Below are 18,212 nucleotides of genomic sequence, written 5' to 3'. Positions count from 1 at the left end.
TGGATGCAGTGGGATTAGGTGACAAGTCACAAGCAACATTAGGACCATTTGAACTATTTAGAGTGTCCTTTGTGCAATTCTTATAAAAAAAATCCAAAATATCAATGAAATGGGTAAACTAGTTGTTTTTGAAGGGGAATTATTAGAAGGAAATTTTTTTATGAAAAACAACATCTCTGGAGACATATATTTTACCCATGGACATATTTTTGTACCCTTTTGTGTCATGAGGATATCCAATGAAAATATGAGGCTAGTTCTTGGTTCAAACTTAACTCTATGAGGTATGAGTAAAGTAGGGTAACAAAGAAATCTAAAACTTCTCATGTGTGAATAGTTGGTTTTTTGTGGTATTGCATTTCATAGGGACATTTTTTGTTTAGCACATTGGATGGGAGCCTATTTATCATATAAGTTGCACAAAGAATGCATTCTCCCCAATATTTAAGAAGTAGCTTAGACTGAAATAACAATGCTCTAGCAGTCTCAAGAAGGTGTTTGTGCTTTCTCTCCACCACACCACTTTTTTGTGGTGTGTAGGGTCAAGTTTTCTGGTAAAGTATACCTTTGGTTTGGAAAAAATGGTAGCCTATACATTGATAAATTCTAGACCATTTTTTGTTTAGACTGTTTTGAAAGTGGTTTCAAATTGGTTTTCTATCATAGCAATGAAGTCTGAGAGTTGGTAAAACATTGCTCTTAGCACTTAATAGTTGAGTCCAAGTGGACCTACTAAAGTCATCCACAATGGTGAGGAAATACTTAAAGTGGTTATGTGTTGGTGTATGATAAGGCCCCCACATGTCAACATGAAGCAATTCAAAAATGTGTGATGTTAGTGTGGTTCTTGGTTTAAAAGGTAGTCTTTCTTGTCTTGCCATAGGGCAAATGGAACACATAAAAGGTTATTTGGCTGGGAATTTGACAGGGATAGTGGAAATATCTCTCATTTTGACAAAAGGGACATGTCTCAGTCTTTTATGCCATACAATGTCTACATGATTTCCAACACATGGTTGAGAATTAGAAGCACAAGAGATTAGACATGAAATAGAATCAGATACATTTTCTTATTGAGAATATGAGTATATTGCTTGTTATCTAAAGAATGAATAGACTGTATGTTACTACAAGTATTGCAAAAATCACATGGAATTACACTACTACATTCTAAAAATTGAAAGAGTTGTTCAAACAACTTGGACACAGGAAGTAGAGACCCTCTTCTGCACTACCAATCACCATAGGCCTCTTCATTGAGGGGCCTGCATGAAACAAGAAATTTTGGTGAATTGAACAGTGTATTTTGAGTGCGCAGTTAGAGTATGAATAAAAATAAATTCATAATTAAAAGATGACACATACAGAATTTTATCTAAAATGATCATAGGTCCTAATGTCACACTACCAACTTGGGTCACCTTAACTTTGTATCCATTAGGCAAGGCAACTAACAAAGGATATGGTAAAAGTGTGATGTTGTGTAGTAGATAGATATTGAAGGCCATGTGGTTTGAGGCTCCCGAGTCTAATATCCATGAGTCAGATTTATTTTTGAAACAATTACATGAAATTTTTCCAAAATCAATAGAGGACGTCCAAACTATGATACCTGCAAAGTCAATTGCTGGTCCATTAGCATGCCGTTGGATCCTTCATTCTCATGTTGCTTGTGGAATTGCTGAAGCATGCCTTGAACATGACCATATTGGTTTTTGGTAAGGCTCACATTATACATCTCCCCATCTGATCTTCTACCAGGGGTAAATTCAGGTGTGCAATTAGCATTTGCTACAACATTATTGTCGGATCCCCCCTCATTGTTCCTTTGATTTCCTTTGTGAAAAGTATTAGGCCTCGGAGTTGGATTGTTTCTTTGATTTGGATTTGAACTAGTTGGATATCCATGGAGTTGATAACACTTCTCAACAAGATGACCATTCCTATGGCAGTAAGTGCAAAAATTTTCCTTGTATTGAAGCTGAGAGTGACTATGTGAGCTATTAGGAGCATAGTTTGTCTGGTAGGATGAAGTAGACTTCATATTTGATTAAGGCTGATATTTCCACCATATAAAGTAGTAGCAGTAGCTTCTACATTAAAATGGTTAGAAGGTTTAGTGTCCCTTTGGTGTTCATTCTGGACTAAAAGAGAAAAGGCTTGAGCGTTGGCAGTGGATTCATCATAAGTATGCTCCCATGAATAATTGTGTACATCTTGTTCAACCCCATGAGGAATTGGATTAACCTTCTATATTATTTTGCTTTGTGAACAAGTACCTTTGCTCCGCAAGTACAACTGCAAGTGCACTGAGCTTTGGCATTCAAAATACTGAGCTCTTTCCATAGCTTCTTCAATTTGGTGTAGTAACTATGATATCAAGAGATCCTTGCGATAATGCGTTAATTTCTCTTCGTATCTGGTACAATTTTGCACCATTGGTTTGTTCATATCGATCTTCAAGTTCTCTTCATAATTTTGCAGAATCCTTAACATACTCAACACTATCTGCAATATTCTTAGATAGAGAATTCAGGATCCAATAGGTAACAATATCATCACATCTCTCCCATTGTCTGTATAATTAATCATTGGATTGAGGACGTGGGCAATTCCCATTAATGAAGCCTAACTTGTTCTTCACTAAAAGTGATCTCAGAACACTATGCCTCCAGGAACAAAACCCAATTCCAGCAAATTGAACTGGTACAAGCATTGCTCCGGAATTATTAGAAGTATGCATATAGAGAGAATGAATGGAATCAATTATGTTGCTGGTGGAACCACCAGATTGATCAAAACTTGTAGTATAAGCCATAGATGAACAAAGAAGAAGAAGAATGCAAGAAACAATGAACAACGAGAGAGAAACAAAATCCACAAAATCACAGGTCAGATCATAACTATGCAATCGCAGATCAGATCGTAAGAAGATGAATACCTCAGAATCAAGATTTCTCTAATACCATATCAAAAATTCATGCATTGTTCGAGCTTGAAACAATGGAAGCTTTGATTACAATCAGTAAAGAAGTATAAAAGAGAAGATAACTTGTTGAATGCAAAGCTTGAATGTTTCTATTTTATCAGTGAAGTATATATACACATTAACTTGAAGCTTCTAGAATATTACACTTTGAGCTAACTAACTATACACATTGAATACATGAGCTAACTAACTCTCTAAACAATTCTATAACTAACTATGTGAGCTGTACAATATAACAGATGGGTTGTAGTTGTGCATATAATACTTAATAATTATCAATAAATCACAGACATTAAATACCCTCGACCGGAGCCAAAATTTTCCCTTATATCTTTTAATCTTTTGGATTGTAAAAATATAAATTGTAACCTACCTCGAAGTCAATAATACACACTCTAAATTCGTTGTACATGATCTTTCCAGTATTGAAGCACCTTAATCACCGCCATGATGATAAAATATTGGTCAAAATGACAATACAAACATTTAGACATATAATTGTAAAAATTAGAGACAGGCCCAAAATTGAATTAAAAAATGAGTCCGGTATTGAAAATTACAAGATAGACTCGCTCACAAAAGGTCCTAATCGACTTACAGGGCTTGTGTCTCTAAATAGGACACATTTTGATGCTCGAAAAAGTTCAAACTACAACTTGCTATAGAATGACCAGAAACACTATTAAATAACCTTGGGTAGCCCTCCCCCTCCCCCCTCTTGATTCCTCTATCAAACCAATACGCATTCATACCAGTTTCGTACAATATTCAACTTGAATCACCAAAAATAGAGGTCTAAAGCTCTTACAATCACGTTTTGAAAATGAGGAAGAAGGTTGAAAATTGAGATTTATAATTCGACAATCTCGTCTTAAATTCTACTGTTCATCGCTAAAAGTCTGCACTAGCAAATCAAGTTTGATAATTTCTCAAGTCTCCAAACCGACTCTCGAAATTTATTCAGGACTTGATGAAAATAAATCAGATATGCTGCCCCGCTATTTCTACATTTGAGACTCAGTGGGAATTTCATTGAGAGCATCTCGACAAAAAGAATGTCTCACACACAAACTTCATTTTAATTCAAATTCCATAAAGGGGCTAAAAATGAGCCTGGAAAACTCAATGTTCTCACTAAAGATTCTTCTAGATCAAACTCAACGTTTAAGAACTAAGAGAACCATCTGAATTTCATTGTGAGGACGTCTTTTTGAAGTTTTGATTGAACTCAATTGTTTGAACTTCATAAGCACAAAAAATTACAGAAAATGCAAACTAACGATCCGACAATCAAACTGTGGATCTCAACAAGTCATGAAGAAAGTGATAGATTGTTTTACGTGTAAATCTGAAACATTAAAATTTTAATACTCAACATAACATTCCACCCTACATCTTAATAATTGATCACCATTACTTTAAAACTCTTCCTGCATTAAGTTATTTATATCGATAAGTGCACAACATAATATATTATTATCTCGACTATAAAATTTATCAGGATATGATATTTAGTACCATAAGTTTGCACCAAATTAGATGAATCAATATCATTTTGCTTGTTAATATTGATAAGAAAATTTGACAATGATTTTGATAGTGAAATATAATGGTAGAACTAAAAAAACACATAAAGATTCTAATATCTTTAAAATAATAGCAACGATCAAAAAGAATTTACCAACGTACTCATTATTCGTGTTAGTTGTGAAAGTAGAATATAAATTTGAAAGGTCATTTTCATAAAAAAAATTCTCTTATTACATTCAAATGCTCTGTAACAAAATTATCTACAATATACGTAATCTGATTATGGATAAAATCAAATATGAGCAACTACATTGGTGTGCTAAGGGAAAAATATAGCAAACGCTAACAGTCAAATTAGAGAAGATGAAACATAGTTAGATAGTGCAATTTATTGAGATCGTTGATTAAAAACTATGAACTTACCATATGAGAAATTGGGTAGATTTTTTCCCCTTAAGTTTGCAGTTCTATCCATTCTCCTTAGAGAAGTAACTGCAAAAGTATATTATATACGAAAAACATAATAAATTAAAGACATTCACATCAACAATCAAGCGTAAGGAACACTAAATTTGAACAATTAAAAAAATTAAAATTAAAAATAAAATAGGAATCGATAAATAAAAAATCAAAGAACCAAAAGAAACTACATGCAATCAACTCGAAATTCAGTGCATGAAACATTACTACAACCTAAAGGTCAAATGATCAACAAAATTGAATAAACAAACAAATCAATCGAATCAAAAATTGATATAATAAAACCTAAAATCAAAATCAAAAAATAAAGTCAAAGATAGCGGTTGTTGGATACCTGGCGGCAGAACTTATGAGAGCAGTAGAAAAAACCTAAACATGAATGGAGTGGAAGAATAATGTATTAAAATGACAATAACAAAATATAGTGCACTGAATGTGCTTTTTTTCTTAATCCGACTTCAATAAAAAAAAAATTGAGTATCAAATAAAAAATGTATCAAACTAAAACAATCCAAAATATTTTCAAGTATTACTATTATTTTCATTTTTTAAGTCGTAAAACACTCAAGTCTAATATTTCATCTTCTTTTTGTGTTATTTTTTAGGACAATAACATAAATTTATTAGGACTCGAAGTTAGTTTGCTTATTAGATTGAATTATATCTTATATAATGTCACAATCTGACTATACACCGTGGACGTGACTAGCATTGGAGAATCATTTCCCAAAACGAAACCTCATCGCGGCTTACTACAAACAAAGGACTAACTCAAGTATACATAAGCTTAAACTAAATTAAGTTCATTAAACGCGAATATTCAACTTCAAAAAGTCAATCTGAACAATACTCAATGAGAATACCTATAGTTTATGAAACACTCAAAGAAAGTAAATACTGAAAGACACTTCAACTCTGTCTATCTATGAAGCCTCTACTATTACAAAATGATATCGGAACAAGATCTACGACATCTCAAAACTACTAATCGTAAGGTAAGTGAGGTCCTCCAGTATACAAGAAGGCTAGCCAAAGCTGACTGGAATGTCTAATGACTTCAACAAAATGTCTGTTGGTGATCCCGAACACCTATATCTGCATTATAAAATGATGCAGATCGAATGATATCAATACATTGAATGTGCGAGTATGTGATAAGGTAGGAGTAACAATTAGACTTCATGGGTGCCAAATTCATTTATTTCATACAAAGGTGCTATTTTGCACAATATACTGCATAGTTTTAGAAGTCATCCCAAAAAGACTTGGGTTCAAAGGTGAACTTAAGTACTGATTTTTTGTCACGATCCAAATCGGGCCGCGACTGGCACCCACACTTATCCTACTATGTGAGCGAACCAACCAATCTAACCCCAATTGTTTACCAATAATAACAGAAAATAATGCGGAAGACTTAAACTCATTAATGAAAATCAATTAAATAACTTCTAAAAACTCAACAACATTTATTATCCCCAAAATTTGGAAGTCATCATCACAAGAACATCTATCCTCAAATTACTAATCTAAGAGTATCTAAGAAGCTAAAGTACATAAAAAGCTAGTCCATGCCGGAACTTCAAGGCATCAAGACATGAAGAGGAAGCTCCAGTCCAAGCTAGAAGCATTAGCTCACCCTGAAATCCGGAGTAATGAAGACTGGCTAGAGTTGCGGTTGAGTTGAAGACGACGACACGTTTGCTGCACTCCACAAATAATCAAAAAGAAAACATACAAGTAGGGGTCAGTACAAAACACAGGTACTGAGTAGATATCATCGGCCAACTCAAAATAGAAAACAGTATATATCAGATAATATCATAAAATCAACTACAGTACTCAACATGCGGCATTTATAATTACCATAACCCTTGGTCGCAACACCAAGCACATCAATGAGGACTCACGCCTCCCCATCATACTCATTTGGGAATTAGGTTCATTAGATTGAGTATATTAACATCTTTCAAGATTCATTATCTTTATTCCTCTCGTGTCGGTACGTGACACTCCGCTCCTCATATACTATCCTGGTGTCGGAACGTGACACTCCGATCCTCATTCTATCCTGGTGTCAGAACGTGACACCCGATCCATATTCTATCCTGGTACCGGAACGTGGCACCCGATCCATATACTATTCTGGTGTCGGAACGTGACACTCCGATCCTCATATACTATCCTGGTACCGGAACGTGGCACCCAATCCATATACTATCCTAGTGTCGGAACGTGACACTCCGATCCTCATATACTATCCTGGTACCAGAACGTGGCACCCGATCCCCTAATCTCACTACTTTCGTTCATCAAGCCTTCTTTTACACTAAGGCATCATCATTAACAAAGAGATTTTTCAAGATTTAGGATTCAATAGCCTTATCATGCTTCTTTTATCACAATTACATAATCACATTCATGCAAGCATACAATTAAGCATATAGAAGGGTTTACAACACTACCCAATACATATCATTCGCTATTAAGAGTTTACTACGAAGAGCATAAAAACCATAACCTACCTCCACCGAAGATTAGTGATCAAGCAAGCAAGTTCCCAAAGCTGCGTTCTTCTCTTTCTCTCGCTCGATCGTTTCTCCCTCTCTCTCTCTGTTCTTTTTCTTATTCAAACCCTCTTTCTATTACCCTAATTAACATATAATTAAGTATAAAAGATGACCAAATAACCCACTAATCAATTTAAGGTTATCCCCTTTAACCCTCAAGAAATTGGATTATTAATATTAAATCACTAACTTTATAATTATAAGTCGGAATAGTCCAAAACGCCCTTTAAAATAATTACAGAAATCCGACCCAGCCTGGGATTACGCAGCCTGTGACGGGCCGTCGTTCCTGCGACGGTCCGTCCTGCTGCTCCGTCACAGAGTTCAGAGACCCCATTCCATTAAAGGGTCTGTGACGGCCCGTCACACCTGTGACGGTCCGTCCTGCTACTCCGTCACGAAGTTCAGAGAGTCGATTTCTGTACCCAAATTTCAGAATTCTAAGTGTTTTGGAACGAGACCCCCTCGACGGTCCGTCGTGCTCATGACGGTCCGTCGTGAGATCCGTCGTCTCAGCCAGTTTTTCCAGCAATAAAATCTGTTGCCCAAAACGACTAAACAGGTCGTTACATTTTTATCCTCAACCATATGGTCAAACAGAGAGCACTATTCAAACTCTAGAAGATATGTTTAGGGTCTGTATGATTGATTTCAAGTATAATTGGGATGATCACCTACCTCTCATTGAGTTTGCTTATAACAACAATTACCATTCTAACATCCAAATGGCTCCATATGAAGCTCTTTATACGAGAAGATGCAGATCTCCTATTGGATGATTTGAAGTTGGTGAAGCTTGGTTGATAGGACCAGACTTAGTTCATCAATCTATGGAAAAGGTGAAGGTTATTCAAGAAAGATTGAAAACAACCCAGAGTCGTCATAAATTTCACATAGATGTTAGGAGAAAGGACTTAGAGTTTAAAGTACATGGTTAGGTTTACTTGAAAGTTTCATCCATGAAGGGTTTTATGAGATTCATCAAGAACGGAAAGCTTACTCCCTGGTATATTGGTCCTTACCAAATATACAAAAGTATTGGCAAGATAGCTTATGAATTAGAGCTACCCCAAGAGCTAGCAGCGGTTCATCCGGTATTTCACATTTCCATGTTGAATAAGTGCATGGACGATCCTTCACTTATCATACCTACTGAAGATATTGTTATCAAGGAAAAATTATCATATGAGAAGATTTTTATTCAGATTTTCGATCGCCAAGTTCGCAAGAGAACTAAGGAAGTAGCATCAGTCAAGAATCTTTGGAGAAATCGTTTTGTTGAGGAATCTACTTGGGTTGACAAAGATATAAAAATGAGATACCCACGTCTCTTCGAATCCAAAGAAGTTCAAAATTAATGTACTAGTCTGTTCCTTGGGATTTATATTGAGTTGGCATTTTGTATTTATATTTTGCTTGTAGGGTGTTTGAACTAAATGTTAGATGTTACACCCTTAACATTCTAAGATTAATCTCATTTGCTGACGAATATTTCTAAGGGGGAGATATTGTAACCCCGTGCTACTAGAAAGACTTGTAACAAAAAAAACCATTTTTGAAAATAATCAAATTTGGAAAGTTTGACAAAGTTAAGTATGCGTTTTAGGTAAACTTCAAACGACCATAACTGCTAGCTTAAGATGATTTAGGTGTTCTACAAGGTACTGTAGGAAAGATCTTTGAATTATCTTTCCAAGGCCACCGAGTTTGCGATTTCTAGTTTGTATAAGGGAGATATGCCCATTTGAAGTTGGGTTGTCTAGATACGGGAAGTTAAAACCGCATTTTAGAGGGTATTATGATCTTTTCACTACCCATTTATTTAGTTTCATTTTTGGTAATTAAGTTGAGGTCTAATATGATTAGATTCAGTTTATGCTATTGGAAATAAGTTAGAGTATTGAGAGAAGAGAAAAGAAGAGGAGAAAAGATAAGAAGCAAGGAATTGCGAAGTTCTTGAAGAATTGCTTGACGATTTTGTCAAGTGGTTATCCCTACGAAGTTTGTGAGATCAAATAGTATGGGTTAGTTCACCCACACTCCAATCATGAATTATTTCAATGTATTGTCATTCTTAAATTTAGAGAAATTGAGTTGCTGGTGGATTTGTTTGAAATTTCTATTGGGTTCTTTATTGTTGAAGTTGTTGAGGATTTCTTGATTTAAATTCATGAAATTAGATGTCGTTTTAAGTAGTTTCTTGCATATTTTGGAATGTAGTCGAATTTAAGTGTTTGGGGAAAGAAACAATTGAATATAGAGGGTTTAGAGTTGATAAATGACTAAGGAAATTTTTCAAAAATTTGGGAGTAAGTCTGAGGTGCCGCGCCACTCAGAGCGCCCGAAGACAGAGTCTGAAGTTAGGGCCATATAGTTCCGCGCCAGCCAGTGCGGCCCAACCTGTAAAGTGTGTTATGAGATTTGGTATGTGTTTGCAGGTTGAATAACATCAGATGCAGAAACAACACCTTAAGGAACTTACTTGTCGACTGCTGGAGTTCAATGACTAAGAACTCAGTTGCTACTTATCTTTTGAGAATCATGTCTCCCGTTGTCATATGGGAGTTATTGAAGTCCAAATGTTTCTCTAAATTTGAGGCAGAAAAGTCTTCCGTCAACGGACCGGCTTCCTTAATCTCCTTCAACATATGTCAACTTATCAAAACAATCTTTAAAAATATCACTCTATCGTAGTTGATGTAGATTCATTGCTCCTTCAGAACTCCATAAATGATATTTGGGTGACTCCTTGAAGGATCCAAAATTTTGTCAAAGAGATCAAGGATTTAATTGACATGCATAAAATCTCTACTCAGCATTGCTTGAGGGAGGCTAATAAAGTTGCAGACAAGCTAGCCTCCCTAATTCATAATCTTACCAATGCACAAATATATTCTAAATTAAATGCCATTCCAGGAATAGTTAAAGGTTTTCTCAACATGGACAAATGGAAATTTCCTTCATTTAGAGCCAAGAAATGTAAACCGAGTTTTCTGATCTATAATCCCCTATGAACTTCTCCCCTTTAGAGTTGTTGGATGTTTAGTAGCTAAAATTTTCTTGCTCATTCATGTGTTTGGTTTACTAGTGTAACTAATCTCTTAGGAAGGATAGGCTTGCCCTCCCTCCTCAATTGTAATTTTCTTCAGGTAGTAATGAAAACACAGTTCTATTAAAAAAAAAAACAATTCTGAACTTTCAAACTTTTTCAATTCTTCACAAAATTACTTTAAATTTCATGAGTAGCTTCCCTCCAAGCTAGATATCAAAACTCAATATTCTTTAAGCTTGAATTTAACCTAACTAAACAAAACTCACTTGAAATTTCTTCAAAATTTCAAAACTTCAACATTCTTTAGTGGAAGAATTTTTTCCTCAACTTCAAATCATTTGAAATTTTGAACATAGACTAAAAGAATACTAGAAAACATGATTGTGTTGTGTGTTGTTTATTGAGATCAGATACCATGTCGGTACACTATGGTGCCATGGTGGTACACTAACAATAGAAATGGTTACCACATTGGTATACTAATTATGGAAACGAATATCGCGCCTATACAATAACAATTTGTATATGTGGGTTACATGAGATAACTATCTAGTTATGTTATGATGATTCAAGATGTTATGTTTATCAATTCAGGGTAAGATATGAAGTCCATACTATCTCGTACTTGTGTTATAGTTGTGTATTATGTGCTTACTGATTTGTGGTTGTTTGTTCGATTTCATATACTAGATTAGTTGATGATCCTATCATAATATTGTGGTTGTAAATTGATACTGCACTTGTTCTTTGTTTATTGAGTACGGGGGTATATTTAGGTGGCTGCTTCGAGACCTCCATTATGAGATGCACAAAATCTTAATCTACGGGTGAACTACTTCTTTCAGACTGCCATGTATTCTTACCTATCTTGTTGTCCATCTTTCCAGGCACATACACCTTAGATTTTTAGATCATGTTTTCTTGTTGGGGTTGCATTCCCTTACTCTAGATTGTTAGATCTTTTAGTACAATGACTTCTAAGTTTTAGGGAATTTATTCTACTATTTTTGGTTGAGTTGTTGAGTTCATGGGTACTCGGTCTTTCAATTATTTTAAATGGTTTTTGTTAATGTATGATATTATAATTTCATTTTTTATGGTTTAATGGTTATGTTCAGGGTTGGTAAGGGTTGGTAGTTGGTTATCCCATTGGAAGTTAGTGTGAGTGTTGCTCACGAAGAGTTATGGTCGTGACATTAAAGCTCTTGTATCACTTTATTCATTGGCTCTTATATCACTTGTATTCAAAGCTTTTGTATTCTTACGCTCTTGTATCACTTGTATTTGTTTGCTCGTGTATCACTTATATTAATCCATTCCCTATTTATCACTTGTATTTGTTTCCTATTTATCATTTGTATTCATTTTCTCTTGTATCACATATACTCATTAGCTCTTATATAACTTGTATTCAAATATGCTCACTTGTCTGATACATGCTAGATAGACGTTTCCACTCTTTTGTAATAGATACACATATCCAGATATATAAATGAATACTCATATGTATCTTCCCAAATTTATTCACTTTTTTGTCATAGATACACATAGAGGTGTCAAAATTGAGCTCAATGTAGGTAATCCATCCATAATTTGAAAGGCAGATAATTTGAATTGGGTTCAATCTCAACTTATTCAATGTCCAAACCTATTTTAAGAGAACCCTAAATTGAGCGCAATTTAATCTTCATTTTAACCTGTTTTAAGACTCTTTATCTGTATTGATGTAATGTATGTTCTTATATTAAAGTTATGAATTACTGTCTATTTTTTATCTTTTAGGATTAAGCTATCCATTTGTAACTTCTGTTTTCAACTTTCACATATAACAAACATAAAAATCATATTTGTATGTTATAGCTATAGTTTGCATAATTGTGTTCCATAGCAAATTTCATGTTTGCTATGGAGCTTTTGATTTGTACAATTCGCTACAAACATCCAATTTTATACAAATTATTTAGTTTTGTATAAATTCATTTATACATTGTAATATGTATAATAAGATCTGTATTTGTATATACACTTTTCTCTCGTTTTGTACAAACACAAACATTTTATACTGAAATATATAAAATAACTAATTGTATATCGAAAATGGCTAATTGTATACCGAATCAGATGACAAAAAGGGAATGTTTGCTGCAAATTACAATTAAAATAAACTATGACTATAACACGTAGTTTGAATTAATAGTTTATTAGTTCATACAATTTTTCCTTTTAATACCTCCAATTTCAACCTAACCTGCCCATTTGACGTCCGTAGATACACATGCACACATATGTATCTCCTCAAAGCTGCCCTCGTCTGCCAACAATACACAAATACACATATGTATCTCCTTAAAGTCTCAAGTCGTTTGTCCACTCAAATACAACAATACACAAATATACACAAATTGATACATGAATATACTTATGTATCTCTTCAACGTTGTCCACTCAAATGTCTCAAAAAAAAAAAAAATCAAACGTGGAAATGTGCATTGAAAAAAAGAAAAAAGAGAAAAACTTAAAAAGTAAACTAAAAATAATAACAAGTGATACGATCACAGTAAATAAAATATAAGAAAAAAGGCTATAGGGAGAGAGAGCGCGCGCTCAAATATATGATTGATGCAAAGATACAAAGTAAAACACAAAAAAAAGAAGCTATACGGAGAGGGAGCGAGAAAAATTATACAATTGATACAAATACACAAAGCAAAATAGAAAGATGCAACAAGAGAGGTAAACAAATAAAAAAATACAAATATATAATTGATATAAACACATAAAATAAAATAAAAAACTAAAAAACTTAAAAAAGAATAGAGACGCCGAGTAAGAGAGAAGGGGAGAGGGGAGAGGCGAGGTATAGAGAAGAGAAGAGAGTCGAGTCAGATTATTTTAGTGATGACACGAAACTGAAAAGACTATGCTATCTAATTCTTTGCATTTGTTAATACGTGATTCACAAAATGAAAATTAAGATACAACCTATTGTATTATAGGATATTGATTCTTCAAATATAGTTTTTGTTTTAATGATTACTTAAATTGTTATTTTCATTATTAATGTAATAACAAAAAGTTCTACTTTAATTTATATAATGATGAATTAGTGTGATTATATTGTTATCTTACCTTTTTCTTTCTTCTCGTTTTATTTTTGCTTATTATTTTTTTTCCAATTAAATCTATCTTTTTTATAATAACTCTAAATTATTCCGTAGGTTTTACTAAATAATATTTTACGTTTATTCATTATATTATCAGTGTGAGGCATAACAGAAGGAAAAAAAATTATATAATTTAATCAAACTTTGTATCCGTCAAAACAATATCAATACACTTATGAAAAGGTTGGTAACAACCATCCAAACAAGTTCTAAAAAACCAAATGTGAAGTAGATATTATTGATATATCATCTATTATTGCATGATACAGTCATAGTGTAAAATGATGCTAATGAATCTTTTAACTTAATAATATGATTTGTTATAGTTGGAAGTAGTAATAGGTAGCTAACACAGAAAAATAAAACAATAAATGCAAAGAATGGGAAACTTTTAATGTGAATACATTTTTTAATGCCTAGTGGTTCATGTCACTATTGATGATGGCCTTTGACAACTTTATGTCCTTCACCAGGACTTGGACCTGCCTTAATTCCTCCGAGAGTTTGGTTGTTTGTAAACTTATGTCCAACACCAGGACTAGGTCCATTCTTAATACCACCTAATGTTAACCAACCAAAAGTTGCCACATTCTCGGGGCCATGAATCTTTAAGACATTAAGAGGACGTGCTTCTGAAGCCCAAATATTAATCGAAGTTGCTAAAAAAAGAATTAAAATGAAGTCAAAAAATCTCACCATTATTCAAAAAAGAATATTTACGTACAATGAATTGACCTCTCTGATTGTAAACTAGTAATGATATATAGTAGATTTTATCGTACGTAATTTAAAGAGAACTAACGAATCACGATGAACCCTCAAAGAAACTAAATTATGTTGTGATTGCTAGTGAAGTTGTGTGGTTATTATTCTCTTCATATGCCAAATTTATTTATACTACTTTGATAAGGAGCGGGCTAGTTTTTTTGACCAATGAAGGTGGCTAATTGTTTATTCAAATTCAATATGATGTTTGATTTATCAAATGTAGGAACTTGTTAGGTAGTTTCTTGATTTTGGAATATATTTGCAATAAGCTTAGAAATGTTGTAGAATGTGGAATGGAGAGTCTAATTTGGACAACACCATTTTTATTTTTTTAGTTTTATAGAATTTCAATATTTTTTATGTTTGCTCTAGTTATAGAAAATAAATTTCTCTGCCGTGACTAATAAGACTGATTAATTAATTAGTTTTAGAGATTTTTCAGATGTAGTCAATTGTTTTCATGTATATTTACAAAATAACGCCACGTAGTCAATTGTATTGGTCAATTGACTTGGTGGTATAATATAAATATGTTCAGTATATTTTATGTAACTTGTTATGTAAAATGTGTGATTTAACATTAAATAAGTTGTAATATTATTTTTATTCACACAAACTCAAAAAATTTAAATATCAATTGAAATCAAATTAAATGAACATATTAGGATCCGACTCCTCTCCATTTCTCTACTCTCCATTTTCCCCAAGTTTCTATTTTGATTAATGACACATGTTATAGGTTAAAATAAATTGTTAAGATTTAATTTTTCAAAGTAAATCTCTAACCACAATTTAGTTAATAAATATAATATATATCAAATATTAAAATTATTATAATCTCACAATCTTAGCAACATTTTATTTTGTCCATAAATATAGGTAAAAGAAGTTTTCTTCCTAGTATTTCTTTTTATGTAGGATCTTCTTTTTTTAATTTTATTTTATATAATATTTTTTATCTAATTAAAAGAATAATTAACTGAATAGAAGTATGGAAATTATAATTAACCTACCGTATATACTTGTATCACCGTATTCTTAATCTTATTATGAAATTAAAATTAGTTTGTCAAATTGGTTTGATTATCTCTAGGTAATTTATTAATCACGGACCAATATACCTTTAACAAAAGATTACAATAAAAATATTATATAAAAGATAATAAAAAAAAGATCATACGAAAAAAATAAAAGGAAGAAAACTTTTTTACCTATATTTATGAATAAAATAATATGTTGCTAAGATTGTGAGATTATAATAATTTTAATACTTGATATATAATATATTTATTAACTAATTCGTGGTTATAAGTTTACTTTGAAAAATTAAATCTTAACCATTTATTTTAACCTATGACATGTGTCATTAATTCAAATAGAAACTTGAGAAAATGGAGAGGAGCCGGATCCATGTTATTAATAGACATAATACATAAATGTGCCCTTTAACTTGGTTTCAAATCACATTTATAACCTTCAACTTTGAACGTGTACAAATATACATTTAAACTTGTATTAAATTGCACAAATAGACACTCATGTCCTACATGTCATTTTTTGTCCTACGTGGTGTCCTACATGTATTATGTCATGTAGGACTTATGTGTTTATTTATTTAAAAGTTGGATAATTAAAGTGCCTATTTGTGCATTATGAAAGTTGGAGGTTAAAATTAAATTTGAAGCCAAGTTTAGGGTTCAATATATTTATTATGCCTTATTAATATGTTGTGATTTATGTCTTTTCCTTTGTGGTAACTGAACTTGCTCACATCGAGAATCCAATGCTAGTAATGACTTTAGGGGTGTACAGAATTAAATTGAAAATCAAATCAAACCGTAAATATAGTCAAATAGAAAAAAAATTGATTGGTGGTTTGATTTGACTTGATTTGGTATTGGGAGAAAAGATCCGACTATATTTGGGTTGGGTCGATTTTAACTAAAAAAAACAACCTCACATTATATATGTAATTTTTAAATTTTTACTTTGATAGCATTTTAAAATATTTTTTATACTATTTCATAGTTTTTGTCTATTAATATATTATTTGAAGTTTAAAACTTAGAATTCGAAATGGTCCAATAAAGATTATAGTTCGTAAATATTGATAATTATAATAAAACTTAAATCAAAATTAAATTAATATTAGTGCAAAAAAAATTAATTCAAAACTAAGAATGAAAATAATATTGAATATTTGTTCTTTTGTTTTATATTAGTTTAGACAATTAAAATACATAATCTAATTCTAATTTTTCTTAAATATTTTATAATGTAACTAATACTTATTAAACTTATTTTAGCATGGTTTACTACTTTCAAATTATGATTATTTTCATTACGATTTTATAATACTTATTATATGATGATCTCATTATGATTTTTTATTGAATATTGTTGTGTCATCAATACTCATCTAATATTTTGTGCTTTTTTAAGAAACACCTTAGATAATTTTATTTTGGTTGGACTAAAGAAATATTTGGACCACAAGTTAATTATATGTTTGTATGCAAATTTTACCGAAAATATCTGAAAAAATCCGAAGTTTATTAGTTTGGTTTAATTTATAAATTTAAAAATTTGACACAATGGTTTGGTTTGGTATATGAAAAACCCGAACCAACCCAAGGTTGAAAAATTCGAAAAAGTCCGGATTATTAGTTTGATTTGATTTATAAATTTGAATTTTTTACATAAATGATTTGATTTGATATTTGAAAAACTCAAACCAACCCAGTCATGTACACTCCTAAATGACCCATTGAAGGGGAAAAAAAGACATAAAAAAAGAAGGTCAACTTTCACATATGGCAAACGAAAAATTTATATTTGTATGCTATAGCAAATTTTGCATAACTGCGCTCTATAGCAAACATAAAACTGTATAATTCGCTATACATATACAATTGTATAATTCGCTGGCCTATTTCGCTGCAATTGTATAATTCAGTATCCTATTTCACTGCAATTGTATAATGCACAATTGTATAATTCGCTGCCTATTTCGCTGCAATATATTTATACAATTTATTTTGCATACAATTGAATCGAATTAAAATGTATGTATATTGCATAATTATAAGTGTATAGCAAGAAGATATATGTTTTTCTCTGCTTTATACAAAAACAGAAACACAATATATACACTTCTGTTATATAAAGCTTAAAAAAAATTGTATTTCACTGCAATTGTATAATTCGCAATTGTATAATTCGTTGGCCTTTTTCTCTGCAATATTTGTATAAAATTTGCATTTGTCTACAATTGAATTGAAATAAGATGTTTGTAAATTGTATGATTAAGTGTATAACACACGAAGATATATGTTTTTGCATGTGTATATACAATTTTTTCTCGCTTTATACAAAACAGAAACAGAATTTATACACTTCTGTGTATAAAGCGAGAGATGCGAGCAGAGGGAGAGTGGCGAGCGAGATTTTTGGGAGAGAGGCGCCTGACAAACTTTGGCTAACGTTTGCTATGGAGCACAATTAAATCAAACTCTAGCTACTCCATTTATTTTAGGTTATTAGTTTACTATAATATACAATTTTTCCAAAAAAGAAATAAGGGAAACCTATCTAAAATGGCCCATTGAAGGGAAAACAAGACATAAAGAAAGAAATAAGGGAAAACTATCTAATGAGATTAA

The 18,212-nt window shown here is 32.1% G+C and overlaps 1 protein-coding gene, 1 long non-coding RNA gene and 1 pseudogene across 2 annotated transcripts; 1 reads left to right on the top strand and 2 right to left on the bottom strand.

Annotated features, from left to right (window-relative positions):
- Nucleotides 1–10,656, top strand: part of LOC138347814 (uncharacterized) — a 42,916-nt pseudogene extending 32,260 nt beyond the window's left edge.
- On the bottom strand, nucleotides 1,040–7,243 carry LOC109119767 (uncharacterized). The gene is made up of 3 exons (XR_002027188.3): nucleotides 5,334–7,243; nucleotides 4,943–5,011; nucleotides 1,040–1,265 (listed from the first exon to the last, which is right to left on the bottom strand). It is a non-coding gene; the product is annotated as an uncharacterized lncRNA (long non-coding RNA).
- A 3,338-nt stretch (nucleotides 10,657–13,994) lies between the features above and the next one.
- LOC138347736 (PAMP-induced secreted peptide 2-like) lies at nucleotides 13,995–14,661 on the bottom strand. The gene has a single exon (XM_069296051.1). It carries the CDS (start codon nucleotides 14,479–14,481, stop codon nucleotides 14,215–14,217), a length of 267 nt encoding a protein of 88 aa, XP_069152152.1. The 5' UTR covers nucleotides 14,482–14,661; the 3' UTR covers nucleotides 13,995–14,214.
- Nucleotides 14,662–18,212: the final 3,551 nt, after the last annotated feature.

Source organism: Solanum lycopersicum, chromosome 3 (genome assembly GCF_036512215.1).
Source record: "Solanum lycopersicum chromosome 3, SLM_r2.1".
Classification (NCBI taxonomy): Eukaryota; Viridiplantae; Streptophyta; class Magnoliopsida; order Solanales; family Solanaceae; genus Solanum; species Solanum lycopersicum.
This window is presented reverse-complemented; position numbering and strand designations above follow the sequence as displayed.